General features: G+C 34.3%; 2 protein-coding genes across 10 annotated transcripts in view; both read right to left on the reverse strand.

The window, feature by feature from the left end:
- Positions 1-22,881, reverse strand: part of LOC149130311 (adhesion G protein-coupled receptor G6-like) — a 564,593-nt gene that overhangs the window by 471,340 nt on the left and 70,372 nt on the right. The gene's annotated exons all lie outside the window — the stretch shown is intronic.
- LOC106880946 (uncharacterized) overlaps positions 1-22,881 on the reverse strand; it is a 73,077-nt gene that overhangs the window by 16,190 nt on the left and 34,006 nt on the right. For 7 of the 9 annotated variants that reach the window (XR_016238966.1, XM_089345348.1, XM_089345347.1 and 4 more), the window contains 10 exons: positions 14,579-14,650; positions 13,436-13,507; positions 12,869-12,940; positions 9,250-9,321; positions 8,699-8,770; positions 7,714-7,785; positions 5,881-5,952; positions 4,640-4,711; positions 3,008-3,079; positions 1,822-1,893 (listed from right to left, as the gene is read on the reverse strand). Coding sequence is in view for 7 of the 9 variants with exons in the window: in XM_089345348.1 (XP_089201474.1) it covers positions 1,822-1,893; positions 3,008-3,079; positions 4,640-4,711; positions 5,881-5,952; positions 7,714-7,785; positions 8,699-8,770; positions 9,250-9,321; positions 12,869-12,940; positions 13,436-13,507; positions 14,579-14,650 (720 nt within the window). In the remaining 2 variants the exon portion in view is untranslated. The remainder of the gene's footprint in view (positions 1-1,821; positions 1,894-3,007; positions 3,080-4,639; positions 4,712-5,880; positions 5,953-7,713; positions 7,786-8,698; positions 8,771-9,249; positions 9,322-12,868; positions 12,941-13,435; positions 13,508-14,578; positions 14,651-22,881) is intronic. The other 2 variants (XR_016238967.1, XM_089345344.1) reach the window with 1 other exon arrangement.

Genomic DNA, 22,881 nt, shown 5'->3' on the forward strand with positions numbered 1-22,881 from the left:
TTATTTACGATGCTATTGATAATGTCATTTTTGACGACATTGATGAGCATGGTGACGATAATCACGAGTGATGATGATGCAGATATTAGTAACTGATGATGATGGATTATTGAACATGACTGTTAGTAAAAGTGATAGTAACTTTTGAAGATAAGAAGCACGGTGATGATGATGCTTATAGTAATGATAATGTTATGTCAAGGATAATGATTTTGACGATGATGATGATGACGAGGAGCAGGAAGTAGAAGGGGAAGAAATATATAATGATAAAGAGAAAATGACGATGTTAGACGTAAAGATATGTATTAAGTATAGAAGATGCATCAATATAAGAAGAAAATATAGACGATGTGTCTGGAGGGAATGTAAAGGGTTAAACTCCAGTTTCAGATCCGGGCAAAAAATAGAAAGAATAATGTAATATGTGTAAAACAACGTGTAGTAAAAGAATATGAAGACAAAATGCGCGTTGCCGAATGGCGGTGAGGAAGAGAGGAAACGGAAAATTCATATTGGGAATGTTCCGAGTCCTCTCACCATCACCCCATCTATCGTCGCAATTTTTTCTTTATATTCGCTTACGACACATTATTTTACACCTATTACACTATTTCTATTTCAAATTTTGTGACGGCTTTCTCGGAAAATTCACATGATCAGACTCACAGGATCCGAAAACTCAAATCGAGGAGTGGTGAGAGGACTCGGAATATTCTTGATGTGAATTTTCCGAGTCCTTTCCTCCACCTTTCTCAGCGTGCATGTTTTAATCAGATTCGATTAGTATACGTTGTTTTACATATATTACACTAATTTCCATTTTTTTTTTTGCCCGCACGGTCTGAAACGGCAGTTTCACCATGAAAAGATAATGGAAGAAGACAGGGAAATAGAAAAAAGAGTGAAAGAAAATGAATTAGGAAAAAATAGAAAGTCAAAACAGCATATTGAAGAAGTCAAAGAGAAAATGACGACAAAAGAAAACGGAGAAGAGAAGAAAGCAGGAAGTCACGAATGAAAACCAATAATGAGGAAAGAAGAATTAATTAGAGGAAAATTAATTTGAAGAAGAATAGAAATTGAAGACGAAGTGTAGTATTAAGGAAGAATATATGGGAGAATAAGCAGAACAGTGACATGGATATCAATAAGGATGTGACGAACATGATAGCGATGATGGTGGGAAAGAAGTTATACAAAGTGTATAGAAGAGGAAGTAGAAGACGAAGAATTATAAAAGACGGCGAAAAGAGGAAAAGGAAAGAAGGGGAGAACTGGAAAGAGGAGAGGAAGGAAAGCAGAAAGAGAAGTATAAGACAAAATAAAGATGAAAGAGAAAATACAAAAAGACGAGGAGGAGGAAGCAGCAGACGGGTCAGAAAGATAAAGAAGAAAGCAAAGAAGCAAATAATAGGTGATAGAAGACAAAGAAGGTGGAGTACAGATAGTACGAAACAAAAGAGAAGATAGAAAATTTGAAAGAGAATTACAAAAATAGGAAATAAAAATAGATGTAGTTAGAATAATAGAAGATGAAGTTGAAGAAGAAAAAGTGCAGTAAAAGAAGTGTAGCAATAAGTAAAAGACGAAAAGGGAGAAGAAAAAGGATATGAGAATTATTAATATAACCAGATATATGCATAAAGAACCAACTATAATTCATACATACAATTGAATACTTACATATACACACACACACAGAAAGAGAGTGAGTGAATAAGAGACTGAGTAAGAGAGAAAAAAATAGAAAGCGAAGATATTCGATATTTAGAAATATTATGCCCCAAAACTGGTATCAACAAAATTGATTCAACTTACAAAGTCATTAGTTTTGCAATGTTGTGTATGTGTTCATTTTCAATTATCTGCACATTATTATTATTCAGACGTCTGTAACATAAAATTGTATAGAAAAGATTTTTGATAAAATTTAGATTTGGTAACTAAACAATTAAGTGAACAACAAGTAGTAAAGTAGGGTATCCGGTCAATTCGTCGACGGCAATTTGTGACCGTTTAATTTGTCCCCAAGTTAATTCATTGTCCGTCAATGCGTCGAAATCAGAGGAAAAAATGGAAGAACGAATATCCGAATTAAAATACTTTATTTTCAGATTTGCTGTATTACATATTTATTTTTTTCTCAAAATTTAAGATTCTGTGCAATTGCTTTTAGAAACATAATCTGTTGGTTTCGATCATTTCTCTGTATGTTGTTTTTTCGTATTGATACTTGTCCTTTCATAAACATCTGCAATTTTGTACTGGCAAACATCTCCTCACATTTAATCACATCAAATGTTTCCATATATTTGGATGACTAATATTCAGTGTGTTTTTCAGCACGCTGTGGTACATTTTAAAACTATGTGTAATACGAGCAATCCCCTTCATACATCGCTCTTAAACACTCCATATAGATAATGGAATTGGAGCTTCACGACGTCGCCTCCTCTTCCCCCTTCCTTTAGGTGATCCTAAATAATTATTTTCAAAATAGGATACAATTGACTGTGATATATCATCATCATCTACAAGTTGTTCATATCAGTCCTATCAAACTGCAAATGGAGGTATTTCCGAGAAGGCACAGTCGTTTAAATTCTGAACTTCACTAGCGAGTTAAGGAAGTTAAGAGAAATAATGTGTTAAAGAATGTATAAAATTAGAAATATGAATAATGTAGTGAGAAATACACATATAGAATCAAATGATATTTGGTAATCCACAGCTAGTCAATAGTAAATCATTTGCAGGTTGTATTGCACACACATGACAAACTCGCACACACACACATGCATTCACAAACATATATGCATACATATACGCAAAAATGCACAAAATATTATCCATACATTGTCATAAACACACCAACACGCATTTGTGTTGACATGCTCATAGAGAAACTAAAATGGAGAAAGATACACAGAGAGAAAATGGAAGAATGAGAATTGAATATCTAGAATATATCGGCAGCGAAAAATCATCTACAGATCCAACTTACAATTCTGTTAAATTAGGAACATCTTGGAAAGTTTCATCTTTAATGTTTGTAATATTGTTATTATTCAGATATCTGAAACATAAAAGTGAGGTGATGAATAATATTGAACACATTTGTTATAACATTAAATATTATGGCTGATAAGTGAAATAAGTGCAGATTCTATGAATATAGTACGTTTAGTGTGTGGCAACTGCAGTAGGGCACCTAATGAAACAGTAAACATCTAGTGGCAGCAACATTAACCAATGCCACCACCAAGAGGTAAGGAAGAAGAAATTAGATGAAGGGACAGAAGTAAAAGACAAGGGAGAAAAAATTTATGAGGATCACGATGAAGAGGCAGAAAAGGAGGCAATGGAGATGATGATGAGTGTGATGAAATTGATGATAATGAGGTTCATGATAATGTATGATGATGCTCATCATCATGGTAATTAATGACTAACATGATGAGCAAGGAATAGAAGAATTTAAAAAAGAAAGAAATTGAAGAGAGCAGGATAGGTAAACGACAAAGACGACAATGGTGAATAAAGTATAGCAGAAATAGTTGGCAAAAAGAAAATATTGCTGATGACGTCGAAGAGAAGAGAAAAGCAGAGTCGGGAGTGGAAGAGGCAGAATAGTAAGAAAAAAACTTCAAAATGATAAGGGTAATTAGTGAACGAAAATAATTAGTAAAATATGTAAAACTAATGTAGACGGTCTGGAGTCAGAAAGATATAAGAAAAAGAAAACGAAAAACACAAAATAGAATTATGTAGCTGATGAATATGTAGAAGGCGATAAAAGATAAAAGAAGGAGGAGGGAAAGGAAACAAGAAAAATAAGAAAATAAATGTAAGCGAAGACAAAGGCAGAGATGTGAAGGAAGTGGTGTAATATGAAGACGACGATAAAGCAGATGAAGAAGAATATAATGAGAGAGAATAAAACAATAAACTAAATGACGATAAAAAGAAAAACCAAATATAATAGCAGAAGAAGAGAAGAAAGAGAGGAAAACTGAGCGAGAGAAAAAAGTAAAATTTGCAATAGATACATTCAAACAAGAAGTAGAAATGAATATGTAGCATCTAGGTGGGAAGGTAGGAAATGAAGCAAAATAGATGTAACAGAAAGAAAGATTGAATGACAGAATAGTACGACGGGAAAAAAACATGAAAAAATGAAAATGAAGTAAAATTATAAAATATGGAGAGGAAACATTCGAAGGAAATAAATATGAAGTAGAAGAACATTGTGAAGAAAATTAATAAGTGGGAAAATATATAAAAATATAAATAGGAATAATGTAGGAATAAATGTACATTCCGAAATCAGAGTCATGTATCGTAATCAGCATTGATCTAGAGCTAATGATCTTGCAAATGAAATTGGACACACATGTCCATACACTCGCATATTCTATGACGCAAACACATATATGCATATAATGATAAAAAAAGCATTCATACACAGTATTACACGCTCATGCACATTCACACACACACTTTCACACACATATGGCAAATAACTTAATGAGAGGGACAAAGACGAATGATACAGAAATTAGAAGGATGATACAATATTAAATATCTAGAAATATATTATCAGTGAAAGAACATACACGAGACTGATGCAACTTACAATCGTCTTAAACTGGGGAGATTTTTGAAACTTCCTCCTTCAATATCCGAGATATTATTATAATTCAAACGTCTGTAAGATAAAATTGGGACTGTGAGAAATAGTATTGGGGATTTGTCATAATATATTATGTTTAAAACAATAGGTGAACAAGACCAGTAAACGAAGAAATTAAGAGTGATAATAGTAATGATCCTGATGATGATGATGATGATGATGATGATGATGATGATGATGATGATGATGATGATGATGATGATGATGATGATGATAAAAAATCGAGAGAAATATGGAAAAGTAGACATACAAATGCAAAATGAACGAAACTGTTGTGGTGGATAATTTCAAAGTAGAAGTAGGAGGAGTAGGGTGAAAATTAAAATAAGTATAACAAAAGAAATAGATGAAATGAAAGAATTATACTAAGAAAGAGAAGAAGAAGAATTAAGAAGAAGAATAAGAAGAAGTAGAAGAAGAAGAAGAAGAAGAAGAAGAAGAAGAAGAAGAAGAAGAAGAAGAAGAAGAAGAAGAAGAAGAAGAAGAAGAAGAAGAAAGAGAAGAAGAAGAAGAAGAAGAAGAAGAAGAAGAAGACGAAAGATAAGAAGAAGGAGAAGAAAAAGAAGAATTAAGAAGACGAAAGAGGAGAAGAAGAAGAAGAAGAAGAAGAAGAAGAAGAAGAAGAAGAAGAAGAAGAAGAAGAAGAAGAAGAAGAATTAAGAAGAAGAAAGAGAAGAAGAAGAAGAAGAAGGAGAAAAAGAAGAAGAAGAAGAAGAAGAAGAAGAAGAAGAAGAAGAAGAAGAAGAAGAAGAAGAAGAAAAAAAAGAAGAAGAAGAGAATATGAAAAATGTCGGAATTATAAGACAAAGGGAAAGTACGATATGAAGAAAGTGTGATGCACAATATAAAATAATACAAATACAAATAATATTGTGCTACGTACACACTTAGATGTGTGAGTTATATTTGTTGATACTCATGTAAGAAACATGTGTTGATACATATGTGATTTTGCTCATACCAATGTAATTTGGTTTGCAAAGTTACATATGTAGACACGCTTTCACTCATCCACACACACACACACAAAGAAACATATGCGCATGCATGCATATCTTATACACTTTCTGTCGCACACTCATCTCCACACACACTCTCATTCAAATATACACATTTTAACACATGCTAATATTTACACACATATAGGTCAATGGAATGTTGTCAACAAAACTGATCCAACTCACAAAGAAATTAAAGAGGGAATATTTTGAAAGGCTCCGTCTTCAATGTTCTTGATATTATTTTCACTCAAGTCTCTGCAACGAAAAGGGAGTTGATGAGAAATTGTTTAGAACTTTTGGATAAAACATGAAATATCATAGCAAATCAGTTGCAAGAAAAACAAGGAAGGAATAAAAAATCAAACAAGAACAAACAGAAGATGAAAAAGAAGCGGATGACGATGATTTCTCTGCTACTGGTGATGATTATGACGATCATGATAATGACGATCAGGATCATGATGATGTTCATGAGGATAATTGCGATTCTGATGAGGATGTATATAATGATTATTATAACGATGGTAATAGGTATGATAATGGAGCAAAATATCATGTATTGCATGAATAGAAAAATAGAAAAACTAGAAAGATGAGAAATACGATAAATGTGATGGTTATATAGTTCATAAAAGAAACGTAATTGAAAATGATATACTGGACGAACATGTAAAGAGAGAGTTGGAAAGAGTGAGAGACAAAGACATCGTGAGACAGTGAATGTTAAATTAGAAGGTAACTGTTTAGAAACACTACATCAGAGAAAGATTATCATTAAGACTGATTTCGGTTTATAATGTAGTTAAATTGGAAAAGTTCTTCATATCATTATTATGCAGAAGACTGAAATGCTTATCGGCATTTCGTCCGCCTTATCTTTCAAATTCTGCCAAGGTCGGCTTCGTCTTTCATCCTTTGAGTGTCGAAGTAATCGGCTATCTCTTCCCCAACATTTCAGGCCTTGTACCATTAGTAGAATGGATTTTTAGCAGTAGACTGTCTGTTTCATGAAAAAGTATACCTTGTGTCTAAAAAATGCCATCAACGACAATAAACAAAAGAGGAATAAAGGATGGACAGGGTGGGCAGGACAGGGAGAAGAAGTAACAAAAAGAACACGAGGAAGGAGAAGAAGAAGAAGAAGAAGAAGAAGAAGAAGAAGGAAGAGGAGGAGGAGAAGAAGAAGAAGAAGAAGAAGAAGAAGAAAAAGAAGAAGAAGAAGAAGAAGAAGGAGGAAGATGAGGAGGAGACGAAGAAGAAGAAGAAACGGACTTCATATGAAAAACAAAGAGATGGAAAAACAAGGAAGTTAAGAGAATTAATAAGCGATAATGTATATATAAAATTAGAAATATGAATAATGTAGTTATAAATACACATATGGAATCAAGAGTCGTTATTGGTAATCGGAGATGGTCCACAGCTCGTCAACAGGAAATCACTTGCAAATTGTACTGTACACACATGATAGGCTCGCACACACAAACGCATCCACAAATCATAAAATCATATTCATACAGCATCACAATCACACCAACACGCGTTCGCTTTCACACGATGGTAGAGAAAATAAAATGGACAAAGATACAGAGAGAGGTTCAATGGAAGAAAGAGAAGACATTGAATATTTAGAAGGAATCGGCAACGAAAGATTATCTACAGATTCAACTTACAATATAAAATAATACAAATACAAATAATATTGTGCTACGTACACACTTAGATGTGTGAGTTATATTTGTTGATACTCATGTAAGAAACATGTGTTGATACATATGTGATTTTGTTCATACCAATGTAATTTGGTTTGCAAAGTTACATATGTAGACACCCTTTCACTCATCCACACACACACACACAAAGAAACATATGCGCATGCATGCATATCTTATACACTTTCTGTCGCACACTCATCTCCACACACACTCTCATTCAAATATACACATTTTAACACATGCTAATATTTACGCACACATAGGTCAATGGAATGTTGTCAACAAAACTGATCCAACTCACAACGAAATTAAAGAGGGAATATTTTGAAAGGCTCCGTCTTCAATGTTCTTGATATTATTTTCACTCAAGTCTCTGTAACGAAAAGGGAGTTGATGAGAAATTGTTTAGAAGAACTTTTGGATAAAACATGAAATATCATAGCAAATCAGTTGCAAGAAAAACAAGGAAGGAATAAAAATCACACAAGAACAAACAGAAGATGAAAAAGAAGCGGATGACGATGATTTTTCTGCTACTGGTGATGATTATGACGATCATGATAATGACGAACGGGATCAAGAAGAAGAAGAAGAAGAAGAAGAAGAAGAAGAAGAAGAAGAAAAAGAAGAAGAAGAAGAAGAAGAAGAAGAAGAAGAAGAAGAAGAAGAAGAAGAAGAAGAAGAAGAAGAAGAAAAAGAAGAAGAAGAAGAAGAACTGCATGAAGAAAGCTAGTTGTAGAGTATAGAAGATAAATATATAAAATATTGTCCTACGTCCACATTTAGAAGTGAATGTTATATTTGTTGATAGAGAACTACGACAAGGTAAGATATTTGCAAACAAAATAAATTACACATGTACGCTTGTTCATACACACAGGGAAGCATAAATGCGGATACATGGAGGAATCTTATGCGCATTTTCTCACACATGTGCAAAATAGAAGTACAAACAGAGGAATAACAAAAGAAAAAAAAATACGAAATGCAAAATGAAAGAGAAGTAAACGAAGACAAAGACATAGGAGCAGAAAACATTTGCAAACAACTTTGTAAACAACTTTGCAAGCACATATTGGTACGCTCGCATGCACTAATCGTTGTACACAGACATATATGAGTGCCTCCTTCCGCATAACTTAAATGCATATTGTCATACACTCATACACATTCATGTTCTCATTATTTACACACACATTAAAACGTACAAATATCGTCATATATTAACATTCACATACGCTCACATAGGATGATGGAAGCTTGCCAATAAGATTCATCCAACTTACAATACTTCTAAAGTGGAAATTATTTGGAAGGATCCCGCTTCAATGGTCTCGATATTATTACTAACCAGATGCCTGTAACAAAGACTGAGTCGTTGAGAAATTATAAAGAACAAGTTTGTGATAAAATATTAAATAACATTTAGATATGAAGGAATTGAACTTAGAGAACAAAATAAATCCGATAACGATGTTTCGGTTGACAAAGATGGTGATTAGGAGGATGATGAGGAGTAGGGTGCATGATTTTATGCTGATGATGATACACAAGACACCAAACACATGTGCGCATACATGCACAAAAACTTAGACATCTATTTCACATACTCATACGTAAAAAAATACCCTCACATATCGGCACACACCAAAATTCAACGGGGCAAACAGCACATGCTACTCTTCACACACATACACCCGCATTTTCAAACACATTGACATATACAGGAATAGATATAGAGAGAGACAAAGTGTTATAGAATATAAGGATTGGAAGACATTAAATATTTAGAAATATATCGCTAATATTAAGTCATCAATAATCTTATTCAACTTACAATTCCTTTAAACTGATCAGGTATTTGAATGTTCCGCCGTCAATATTTGTGATCTTATTATCAGACAGATATCTGTAACATAAGAAGGCGTTCGTAATAAATTTATAGAAGTACTTTGTTATAAATATTACATAATACCAAAGTAATTAGATGGATGAATACAAGTAAAGTAGCAAGAACAAAACTGCGTAACTAATGATGATGTTTGTGATGACGTGGCATCAAATGATGATGATCATGATCATTACCATTGTGATAACGATTATGTGGTTGGCTATTCGGTTGATGCTGCCGATGATGCTGGTGATGATAATAACGATGATTATGATGGTTATGACGATGATGATTACGATGTTCCTGATGATGACGTTGATGTTAATGCTGTTGATGATGATGATGATGATGATGATGATAAAGACGGCGTTCATGATGATGCTGGTGATGATGATGCAATCGATAATGATATTATGGGGATTATGCTTAAGGCGTGATTGTTGAATAGCGTCCTTATGCTGCAGGTGTTCATGATAATTGTCGTGGCCAGAATCATTCTCACACCCAGGGGATCAGAAGTATGGACTTGCCGAGCCCGTGTAAAGAGTAGCGTATTGGTTGAGACGAGATGTCGATAGGAGAGGTTGTTTTGGATTCTCGCGAATTACGTCATGTGAACACGTTGATTTTACGAGATATTCGATGCTTGCAACGGACGTTAGAATTTTTCCAGGTTACGAAATCAAAGAAATAATCCATTAACGTGGAATACATATTGGCTTGCGTGTTGCAGTTTCACCAGCAACAACGACAGTTACAACAACAACTACATCAGTAACAACAACAATACCAACAGTCACTGGAAGTAATTCTGAAATAGTCTGAAACACTGTGTTTGTTCTCGACAGATGGCATAGAAAATTTAATTGGAGAATTTATAACCGAAAAGGTACTACTTTTACGCCTTATTTTAGGAGATACGTAGTAATCTTCAAGGAGGAAGGAAAACTTTGAATGACGACAAAATGCGACTAATTTTAAGAACGTTATCCACTGCCGAACACGAAAAATACTATGATTATATTCGTCGATGAAAGAATTTAATTGTTATGGACAAATTTGAATGGAAGATGTTACCTCTTCAATACTTTTTGGTAGTATTTACATTTAGTTCAAGAATGATGATGAAGATTTCGTCACCTAAGCTGGGGTCGTTAACAGAGAATGTGAAAACTTCAATTGAAATGAATTAATCCCAGATTTGTTCAAATGTCTAATTTTTGTTTAAGGGTTACATGCAAGAAAAGATGATGATATACGTTTCTGTATATTAACAAAATTAGAACATGACCAAAAATTAACTCTGCAGGGGGTTGTCGAAGAATTCAAGAGGAATGTAAATTTAAGACATGCGCGAGTAAATTTGAAGAAAAATATTGTTTTCAGATACATGCGTGTCAAACTGAGGCGGATAAGAAGAACGAAAAATGAACGTCAACGTCACATCCATGCTGTGGGTGCGGATACCTAGAAGTAATTGTCCTTTTAGAAATTTTAGAAGTCATTTTCTCTTGAAAAATCATAAATTATTTGAATGTGGAGAAATCGGACATAAAAGCTCACGCTGTATAGCGAAATAAAAGAGGGTCAAGCAAAAAGAATTCTAGAAAGAATGTATTCCAATTGAGGCTGAGAAAAGAAAATTTGTTTCCATAAAAATGAATAACGTGACTATTAAGATACAATTGGGTATAGGCATTGGTATAACGATAATTAATACAGATTCATGGAAAATAATTTAGGGAAATCTAGCTTAAAGGAAACTTCGAAAACTGCGCGAAATGATAAGTGATGATACATATTGTGGAACACTTTCAAAGCCAAAGTTTTTGTGCTGAAAAATACAGATTTATTTGGAACAGACTGGATGGAACTATTTAAATCATGAGACCTCCCAATAACTACTTTTGTAAAAATACGAATGGTTCTTCTGTAAGTACAAATAAGGTGTCTGAGAATTTAAAAAAAAGAATTAACAAAACTATTTCCTGCAGTTTTTTCTGGTGACCTAGATCTTTGAACCAAATCGAATGGTGCCTTTCCCAGCGTTGAAACAAGTCAGCGAAAAGTTTGATAGACTCCAAAAGCTTTGCGGTATTGAAAGTTGTACTGATATTTAAACCAAAACAAGTCTACGAATAATTTGTTAGACTTCAATATCTTTGCGGTATTGAAATAAATTATTACACAAAATGAGCGTCACCAACAGTTTTATCAAGAAATACAATAATAAAATTCGAGTATGCGCTGATTTTTTAACAGGATTAAACGATTGTTTAATTTTCACGTAGTTGAATGGAGGAAAATCTTTTTCAAAGTTGGACTTATCTGAAGTATATTTGCATATAAAAGCCTATGAAGAATTTTCAAAATTATTGACTACAAACACCCATAGAATGTTGTATAAATTTAATCGACTCGTTTTTGTATAAAGATAGCACCTGATGTTTTGCAACAAGTTACGAACGTCATACTCGCATGTTCGGATTTCGTTGCAGCTTGCCTTGACGACATACTCATAAAAAGTGAATCTCGGCATCAGCATGCTGTGCATGTTAAAAAGGTCTTTAAAAGAATAAAAAATTATGGGTTTTAGCTCAGAGAGGAAAAGTGTGAATTTTATGCCAATAATAAATTATCTAGTGCAGATTATTGTTAGAAATGGATGCAAACGAGACGCCTCTAGGGCGAATGCTAGAACAAATATGCCTCTCCCGACAACCATTACAACGTTACATGTATGTTCAGGGCTTGCAAATTACTACCAGTTACATTCAAATAGAAAACGAGGCACTAGCTATCATTTTTGCGATAAAAACATTCCATAAGCGTATACAAGTAAGACGGTTCCGTTTGCAGACATATCATCGCCCATTATTGGAAGTAGTGCCTAAATGGATGGAATATTTAACTTCCCTAGGAGGAAAATCGCAAAATGCGAGATGTGATGGAATGAAAAAGAATAGATAAAAGTAATTATTATAACATCCAAGGCAAATGAATTTCAAAGGGGAAATAGTGTGATGATAGTCATTGACAACTATGTGGGATTAGACGAATGGCCAAGCCGAACTCTTATAAAATGTAGTGTATTGGTTGAGACTCGTTAGGAGTTGTTGAGAGGGCGTTGAGAGGTGATGGTCATGGTGAAAATAGCAAAGCTTTTGATCATTACATCGATGATAAGAACACCGAACTTTTGTGGTGGATAAATTCAAAAACGTAGAACAATAAGAACAAGAATGAGAAAAAGTGGAAAGAAACGAAGGAGATATAAGTCATATCGGTCCATTCAAGTTGATGTACAGCAAAGACACATAAAACATTTGTAAACTAATTTGCAAACACAGGTTGGTACGCACGCGTGCACTCATCCTTGTACAGAGGCACAATCATATATGTGTCCATGTTTTTCTACAACAAAAATGTGTATTGTCATACACACATATACACAATAATGCTCTTATTGTTACCCACACATTAAAACACATGTCAGCACATCCTAATTTCCACACACACTCACATTGGTCAATGGAAGTATGCCAATAACATTCATCCAACTTACAATGATACTAAAGAGGACATATTCCGGAAATTTCCCGCTCGAATGTTCTTGATATTATTGTAACCCAAATCCCTGTAACAAAAAAAAAGTGTTTAGAAAGTGTACAGAGCAGTTTTGTAATGAAACATTCAATAACATTTAAATATGAGGGAAAAGATATTCGAAAGGAAGAAAAATAACAATCCTTCGGTTGATAAAGACGATAATAATGATAATGAGGTTAATTATAATGATGATGATGACGATGATGGTAATGGCAATGGCAACAACGACGACAATGATGATGATGATTATAATGATTTTATGCTGATAGGGATACATCGACACCAAAATTATATGTGCATACATAAAATCATAGATATCCATTTTCACACATACGCTAACAACACCACGCATGATACACACGCTAACGTACAAACTCTTCTTCATACCCATTCACATACAGAGAAAGAGAGCGCCAGGGAGTTAGAGAGACGTAGATAATTTGAAAATATAAAGATTAGCAGACATTAACTATTTAGGAATATATCGCCAATATTAAGTTATCAATAAACTGATCCAACTTACAGTATCCTCAAACTTGGGAGGTCCTTGAATGTTCCGTCATCAATATATGAAATACTATTGTTATACAGTGATCTGTAGCATAAGAAATAGTTGGTAAGAAATTGTAATAAATATTAAATATTACTAAATAGTTATTAAGGACGACAAGTGAAATAGCTGATGATGTGGCACGAAACGATGATCATGGTAATGAGCATTGCGATAACGATTATGTGGTTCACTATTCTGCTGTTGTTGCTGATGATGATGCTGGTGATGAATATGACGATGACCATCAAGATAATGACGATGTTGATGACGATGTTGATGATGAGGATGACGTTGATAAATGGTGATGATGATGATGATGATGATGATGATGATGTTAGTAATGATTATTGAGATGTCGATAATGATGATGACGACGACGAGATCACACAGATGATGATGATGATGATGATGATGACAAGGCTGAAGACAATGTCACCATTGCTATTAATTTGTGATAGTGTTTAGAGTGAAAGAAAGTTACAAAAGTTTAATTATTTATTCTGTTATTCATTTTCTTTTTGTTTTAGTTACTTGACTGCAGCCATGCTGGAGCACCGCCTTAACGATAATATATAGAAAAGCTCGAATAATGGGGAAAAGAAGAAAAAATGGGTGGAAAATATTCATGTAAAAGATAAAGAGGAAACAAAGAACAACAGAGGAGAAGGAGTAGAAGAGCAAGAAAGAGAAAAAGAAAATGAAAAGGAAGGAGAACGATAAAGAGGATAAAAAAACAAAAGATGAGAAGGAGAAAAGCAAGAAGGAGAAGAAAAAGGAAAGGAGAAGATGATAAAGAGGATGAGAGAGAAAAAAGAACGAGGAAAACAGAAAACAAGAAAGAAGGTGTAGAAGAAGTAAACAGGAGGTAAAACAAAAATTAATGTAAAGAATGCAGGCTATATATACATTTAGAAAGAAAAACAATGCTTGACAACCGACGTTGATCTGGAGTCATTGACAGTAACTTATTTTCAAATATAATTGCACTTCTTGATAAACTGTTTTGTTATTAAATGGAGAGATACAGAGGAAAAGAGATTAAAAGGAAGAGAATATGGTAAATTTTTTGAAACTTTACGTCAATGAGATTTCAAAGGAAGTGATGCAACTTACAATTCCTCTAAATTGGTGAGGTATTTGAATACTCCGGCTTCAATATTCGTGATATTATTGGTGCCCAGATGTCTGTAACATAAAAGTGAGTTGCTGAGAAAATATATAGCACTTTTAAAGGAAGTGATGCAACGAACAATTTCTCTAAATTGATGAGTCTTTGAATGCTCCGTCTTCAATATCCGTGATATTGTATTGCAGATGTCTGCAATGTATAAAAGAGTTATTGAGAAAATATATAGAACGGCTTTGATGAAGAAAATGAAGAGAAAAATGTGAAAGAATAAAGACTACCCCTCCGCGGTATAGTGATAGAAGCCAGCCATTATAAAGAAACCAATATCCGGTCGACAAATGATGGTCGGAAGGTAGAGAGTACGTGTAGACAGAGTTGAGAGTCGTGTCTATGCTGACGTAGTAATTATACTGTGATACTGAGTGGACGTCATATATATGCGACCTCTTCAGGACAATGACACTGTACGACTGGGGTTCGTACAGTGTAAGATAGAACCAGTCTCTCAATGACTTCGGACTATAACTCAAACGAGTTCAAAGAATTTTGTAAAATGTTCGTTATTGAACATGTGAACATTCCGCCGTATCAACCTAGGTCAAATCGACAAGCGGAGAGTTTTGGTGACACTTTTAATAGGACTTGAAAACTGGTTAACAATGAAGTAATGGAAGACTTTGAACATTTTCTAAGAGTGAACAAAATAACATCTGATCCAAATTCGTCCTTGAGAATGTCCCTTACAGAATTAAGGTTTGCTAGAAAGATCAGATCCGTTTTTTGATAAGTTGATACCGAGTGAATATAGTAAAAAGACGAACCACAAAATACTTCAAACTTCTTCAAGTTAGGTGACAAATTGTTTTTTAAAACCTCTAGATATGGTAAAGTAGGCTGGGAGGAGGGTGTAATTATTGAAGAAATAGGAAGAATGTTATACCTGGTAAAAGGAGAATTTGTCGAAAATAAACGACATATAAACCAACTTTAAAAAAGATTCACGGAAACAACAGTAACTTAAAATGAAATCCCAATGGAATTATTGTACGATACGTTTGAGGTATCAACTCCCAAACAATATGAAACTACACGCTCAAGCAACAGAACAAGTTTTAAAAAAACTGAAACGCTAGAATGAATTTTAAGGGTAATAGATATTAAAACTGTGTACGGAGATTAATTTTCAAAGGAGACAAGTTAGGTGAGACTAATTCTAAAATGGGAAATGTTGTGGAAGGATTTCGAACACTCTTCTGTGACTAAAAGTGAACTGACACATTTATATTAATTAGACAACTGCCGAGTCGTCAATAGTTCATTGTGAGCAGTTGATTGGTAGGGGACATTGAGTCTCGCGTAATTGTAATCGTAATGTGTCATGTAAAGACTTTGTTTCCCATGCTTAATCAATTTTTTTATCCAGCAGCAGGATATAAAAGGTATATAAAAGTTATGATGTACATGTTTTGCCTTGGTATAAAAATTGGGCTACAGCAAATATTCTGCTCAATACCCCAGATTCGCTTGTCAGTTTTTTTACCTTAACCAGTTGAGCATGTCCCTTATTGGTTGATGATATGTGCATCTCTGATCATGAGAAATAGCAGAGGAGCATCATAGCCATGTGTTGAGAGGAATTCTTGGGGGTTTGAATAATTCACCTCTAGAAACATGAGTGTTTCGTTCATCATACTCAAAAACATTATTCAGGGACCTTTGGAGCGGGATGGTCTTAAAACCCTGAAAAAATTCAAACTGGTTCCCACCAGGAAGGTTATGCACTGTTTATCTTGAAACAAGTTCACCATGTCGCGCACATATAGTTGTGATGTATGTACCTGGTCTACACTTATCAGACGAGTAGTCATGATGGGTGTGTCATTTTGATGGCATGCCCTACTCTCTCACTCACTAATAATAATAATAATAATAATAATAATAATAATAATAATAATAATAATAATAATAATAATGATAATAATAATAATAATAATAATAATAATAATAATAATAATAATAATAATGATAATAATAATAATAATAATAATAATAATAATAATAATAATAATAATAATAATAATAATAATAATAATAATAATGCCCGAATGCAGTACCAGACAGTGGCTCTCATTGCTTCTGATCTTAATTGATTGGAAGTGTTATCATGTACATTGTTTTGTCTTGGTATAAAAGATGGGCTACAGCATATATTCTGCTTAATACCACAGATTTGCTTGTCAGTTGTTTGACCTTAACCAGTTGAGCATGTGCCTTAGTGGCTGACGATATGTGCATCTCTGATCATGAGCAGAAGTAGCGGGGGAGCATCATAGCCATGTCTTGAGAGAAATTCTTTGGGGTATGAATAATTCACCTTTGGAAACATGGATGTTTTGCTCAACATCCTTAAGCAAACCTTATTCAGTGACCTTTTGAGCAGGATGGGCTACTCGACCTGAAGATAATTCTAACTAGGCCACACCTGCAAGGTCATGCACTGTTTATCTTGATATGAGACCACCATGTCACGCACATATGGTTGTGATGTATGTGCCTGGTGTACCCTTATCAGATTGATAGTTAAGATGGTTATACTGGGCTTCGCATATTCTACCCCAGTGTCACTTTGATGACATGCACTGCTCTCTCACTCAATAATAATAATAATAATAATAATAATAATAATAATAATAATAATAATAATAATAATAATAATAATAATAATTTCTTTTCATTATGTGTTTTGATAATGAAAAGAAATATAACAAGTAACTGTAGAATATGTGGAGATGGAGAAGAAACAATAAATCATATTATCTCTGGCTGCCCAGTCCTGGCTAAGAAGAAATATATTCACAGACACGACAGAGCAGGGACCTATATACACTGGAAGCTATGCCAACACTATGGAATAAAAACAGAAAAAAGATGGTATAAACACACGCCAGAAAAGGTCACAGAAAACGAGAAAGCAACCATACTCTGGGATATGCCAATACACACAGATAGAGAAATTAAGGCAAATAGACCAGATATAGTTGTCAAAGATCATGAAGAAAAAAAATGCTTTCTAATTGATGTATCAATACCAGCAGATGACAACGTTTCTCTAAAAGAAATGGAAAAACTTTCAAAATACAAAGACCTGGAAATAGAGATAACTCGAATGTGGAATCTAAAAACAGAAACAATTCCTATCATAGTAGGTGCCTTAGGTATAATAAAAAAATATTCAGACAAATACATAACAAAAACACCAGGACTTACAAATATATATAAGATACAGAAAATTGCACTACTGGGTACTGCACACATTCTACGCAAAACACTTTCAATACAGTAAACATAAGAGCACCACAGCAAACCACAGCACATACCCAATGCGCACAGAGCTGCGCTCGGTAGTGAAGTGAAAGCACGTTATAAAAATAAAACTACTGAATAATAATAATAATAACAATGCTCGGATGCAGTACCAGACAGTGGTTCCCATGGTTTCTGATCTTAATTGATTGGAGGTGTTATCATGTACATTGTTTTGTCTTGGTATAAAAGATGGGCTACAGCAAATATTCTGCTTAATACCACAGATTTGCTTGTTAGTTGTTTGACCTTAACCAGTTGAGCATGTGCCTTGGTGGCCGACGATATGTGCATCTCTGATCATGAGCAGAAGTAGCGGGGGAGCATCATAGCCATGTCTTGAGAGAAATTCTTTGGGGTATGAATAATTCACCTTTGGAAACATGGATGTTTTGCTCAACATCCTTAAGCAAACCTTATTCAGTGACCTTTTGAGCAGGATGGGCTACTCGACCTGAAGATAATTCTAACTAGGCCACACCTGCAAGGTCATGCACTGTTTATCTTGATATGAGACCACCATGTCACGCACATATGGTTGTGATGTATGTGCCTGGTGTACCCTTATCAGATGGATAGTTAAGATGGTTATACTGGGCTTCGCATATTCTACCCCAGTGTCACTTTGATGACATGCACTGCTCTCTCACTCAATAAAAATAATAATAATAATAATAATAATAATAATAATAATAATAATAATAATAATAATAATAATAATAATAATTTCTTTTCATTATGTGTTTTGATAATGAAAAGAAATATAACAAGTAACTGTAGAATATGTGGAGATGGACAAGAAACAATAAATCATATTATCTCTGGCTGCCCAGTCCTGGCTAAGAAGAAATATATTCACAGACACGACAGAGCAGGGACCTATATACACTGGAAGCTATGCCAACACTATGGAATAAAAACAGAAAAAAGATGGTATAAACACACGCCAGAAAAGGTCACAGAAAACGAGAAAGCAACCATACTCTGGGATATGCCAATACACACAGATAGAGAAATTAAGGCAAATAGACCAGATATAGTTGTCAAAGATCATGAAGAAAAAAATGCTTTCTAATTGATGTATCAATACCAGCAGATGACAACGTTTCTCTAAAAGAAATGGAAAAACATTCAAAATACAAAGACCTGGAAATAGAGATAACTCGAATGTGGAATCTAAAAACAGAAACAATTCCTATCATAGTAGGTGCCTTAGGTATAATAAAAAAAATATTCAGACAAATACATAACAAAAACACCAGGACTTACAAATATATATAAGATACAGAAAATTGCACTACTGGGTACTGCACACATTCTACGCAAAACACTTTCAATACAGTAAACATAAGAGCACCACAGCAAACCACAGCACATGCCCAAGGCGCACAGAGCTGCGCTCGGTAGTGAAGTGAAAGCACGTTATAAAAATAAAACTACTGAATAATAATAATAATAACAATGCTCGGATGCAGTACCAGACAGTGGCTCCCATGGTTTCTGATCTTAATTGATTGGAAGTGTTATCATGTACATTGTTTTGTCTTGGTATAAAAGATGGGCTACAGCATATATTCTGCTTAATACCACAGATTTGCTTGTCAGTTGTTTGACCTTAACCAGTTGAGCATGTGCCTTGGTGGCTGACGATATGTGCATCTCTGATCATGAGCAAAAGTAGCGGGGGAGCATCATAGCCATGTCTTGAGAGAAATTCTTTGGGGTATGAATAATTCACCTTTGGAAACATGGATGTTTTGCTCAACATCCTTAAGCAAACCTTATTCAGTGACCTTTTGAGCAGGATGGGCTACTCGACCTGAAGATAATTCTAACTAGGCCACACCTGCAAGGTCATGCGCTGTTTATCTTGATATGAGACCACCATGTCACGCACATATGGTTGTGATGTATGTGCCTGGTGTACCCTTATCAGATGGATAGTTAAGATGGTTATACTGGGCTTCGCATATTCTACCCCAGTGTCACTTTGATGACATGCACTGCTCTCTCATTCAATAATAATAATAATAATAATAATAATAATAATAATAATAATAATAATAATAATAATAATAATAATAATAATTTCTTTTCATTATGTGTTTTGATAATGAAAAGAAATATAACAAGTAACTGTAGAATATGTGGAGATGGACAAGAAACAATAAATCATATTATCTCTGGCTGCCCAGTCCTGGCTAAGAAGAAATATATTCACAGACACGACAGAGCAGGGACCTATATACACTGGAAGCTATGCCAACACTATGGAATAAAAACAGAAAAAAGATGGTATAAACACACGCCAGAAAAGGTCACAGAAAACGAGAAAGCAACCATACTCTGGGATATGCCAATACACACAGATAGAGAAATTAAGGCAAATAGACCAGATATAGTTGTCAAAGATCATGAAGAAAAAAAATGCTTTCTAATTGATGTATCAATACCAGCAGATGACAACGTTTCTCTAAAAGAAATGGAAAAACTTTCAAAATACAAAGACCTGGAAATAGAGATAACTCGAATGTGGAATCTAAAGACAGAAACAATTCCTATCATAGTAGGTGCCTTAGGTATAATAAAAGAATATTCAGACAAATACATAACAAAAACACCAGGACTTACAAATATATATAAGATACAGAAAATTGCACTACTGGGTACTGCACACATTCTACGCAAAACACTTTCAATACAGTAAACATAAGAGCACCACAGCAAACCACAGCACATACCCAATGCGCACAGAGCTGCGCTCGGTAGTGAAGTGAAAGCACGTTATAAAAATAAAACTACTGAATAATAATAATAATAACAATGCTCGGATGCAGTACCAGACAGTGGTTCCCATGGTTTCTGATCTTAATTGATTGGAGGTGTTATCATGTACATTGTTTTGTCTTGGTATAAAAGATGGGCTACAGCAAATATTCTGCTTAATACCACAGATTTGCTTGTTAGTTGTTTGACCTTAACCAGTTGAGCATGTGCCTTGGTGGCCGACGATATGTGCATCTCTGATCATGAGCAGAAGTAGCGGGGGAGCATCATAGCCATGTCTTGAGAGAAATTCTTTGGGGTATGAATAATTCACCTTTGGAAACATGGATGTTTTGCTCAACATCCTTAAGCAAACCTTATTCAGTGACCTTTTGAGCAGGATGGGCTACTCGACCTGAAGATAATTCTAACTAGGCCACACCTGCAAGGTCATGCACTGTTTATCTTGATATGAGACCACCATGTCACGCACATATGGTTGTGATGTATGTGCCTGGTGTACCCTTATCAGATGGATAGTTAAGATGGTTATACTGGGCTTCGCATATTCTACCCCAGTGTCACTTTGATGACATGCACTGCTCTCTCACTCAATAAAAATAATAATAATAATAATAATAATAATAATAATAATAATAATAATAATAATAATAATAATAATAATAATAATAATAATAATAATAATAATAATAATAATTTCTTTTCATTATGTGTTTTGATAATGAAAAGAAATATAACAAGTAACTGTAGAATATGTGGAGATGGACAAGAAACAATAAATCATATTATCTCTGGCTGCCCAGTCCTGGCTAAGAAGAAATATATTCACAGACACGACAGAGCAGGGACCTATATACACTGGAAGCTATGCCAACACTATGGAATAAAAACAGAAAAAAGATGGTATAAACACACGCCAGAAAAGGTCACAGAAAACGAGAAAGCAACCATACTCTGGGATATGCCAATACACACAGATAGAGAAATTAAGGCAAATAGACCAGATATAGTTGTCAAAGATCATGAAGAAAAAAATGCTTTCTAATTGATGTATCAATACCAGCAGATGACAACGTTTCTCTAAAAGAAATGGAAAAACATTCAAAATACAAAGACCTGGAAATAGAGATAACTCGAATGTGGAATCTAAAAACAGAAACAATTCCTATCATAGTAGGTGCCTTAGGTATAATAAAAAAAATATTCAGACAAATACATAACAAAAACACCAGGACTTACAAATATATATAAGATACAGAAAATTGCACTACTGGGTACTGCACACATTCTACGCAAAACACTTTCAATACAGTAAACATAAGAGCACCACAGCAAACCACAGCACATACCCAAGGCGCACAGAGCTGCGCTCGGTAGTGAAGTGAAAGCACGTTATAAAAATAAAACTACTGAATAATAATAATAATAACAATGCTCGGATGCAGTACCAGACAGTGGCTCCCATGGTTTCTGATCTTAATTGATTGGAAGTGTTATCATGTACATTGTTTTGTCTTGGTATAAAAGATGGGCTACAGCATATATTCTGCTTAATACCACAGATTTGCTTGTCAGTTGTTTGACCTTAACCAGTTGAGCATGTGCCTTGGTGGCTGACGATATGTGCATCTCTGATCATGAGCAAAAGTAGCGGGGGAGCATCATAGCCATGTCTTGAGAGAAATTCTTTGGGGTATGAATAATTCACCTTTGGAAACATGGATGTTTTGCTCAACATCCTTAAGCAAACCTTATTCAGTGACCTTTTGAGCAGGATGGGCTACTCGACCTGAAGATAATTCTAACTAGGCCACACCTGCAAGGTCATGCGCTGTTTATCTTGATATGAGACCACCATGTCACGCACATATGGTTGTGATGTATGTGCCTGGTGTACCCTTATCAGATGGATAGTTAAGATGGTTATACTGGGCTTCGCATATTCTACCCCAGTGTCACTTTGATGACATGCACTGCTCTCTCATTCAATAATAATAATAATAATAATAATAATAATAATAATAATAATAATAATAATAATAATAATAATAATAATAATAATTTCTTTTCATTATGTGTTTTGATAATGAAAAGAAATATAACAAGTAACTGTAGAATATGTGGAGATGGACAAGAA

Source organism: Octopus bimaculoides, chromosome 29, assembly GCF_046866305.1.
Source record: "Octopus bimaculoides isolate indiv1 chromosome 29, ASM4686630v1, whole genome shotgun sequence".
Taxonomy (NCBI): Eukaryota; Metazoa; Mollusca; class Cephalopoda; order Octopoda; family Octopodidae; genus Octopus; species Octopus bimaculoides.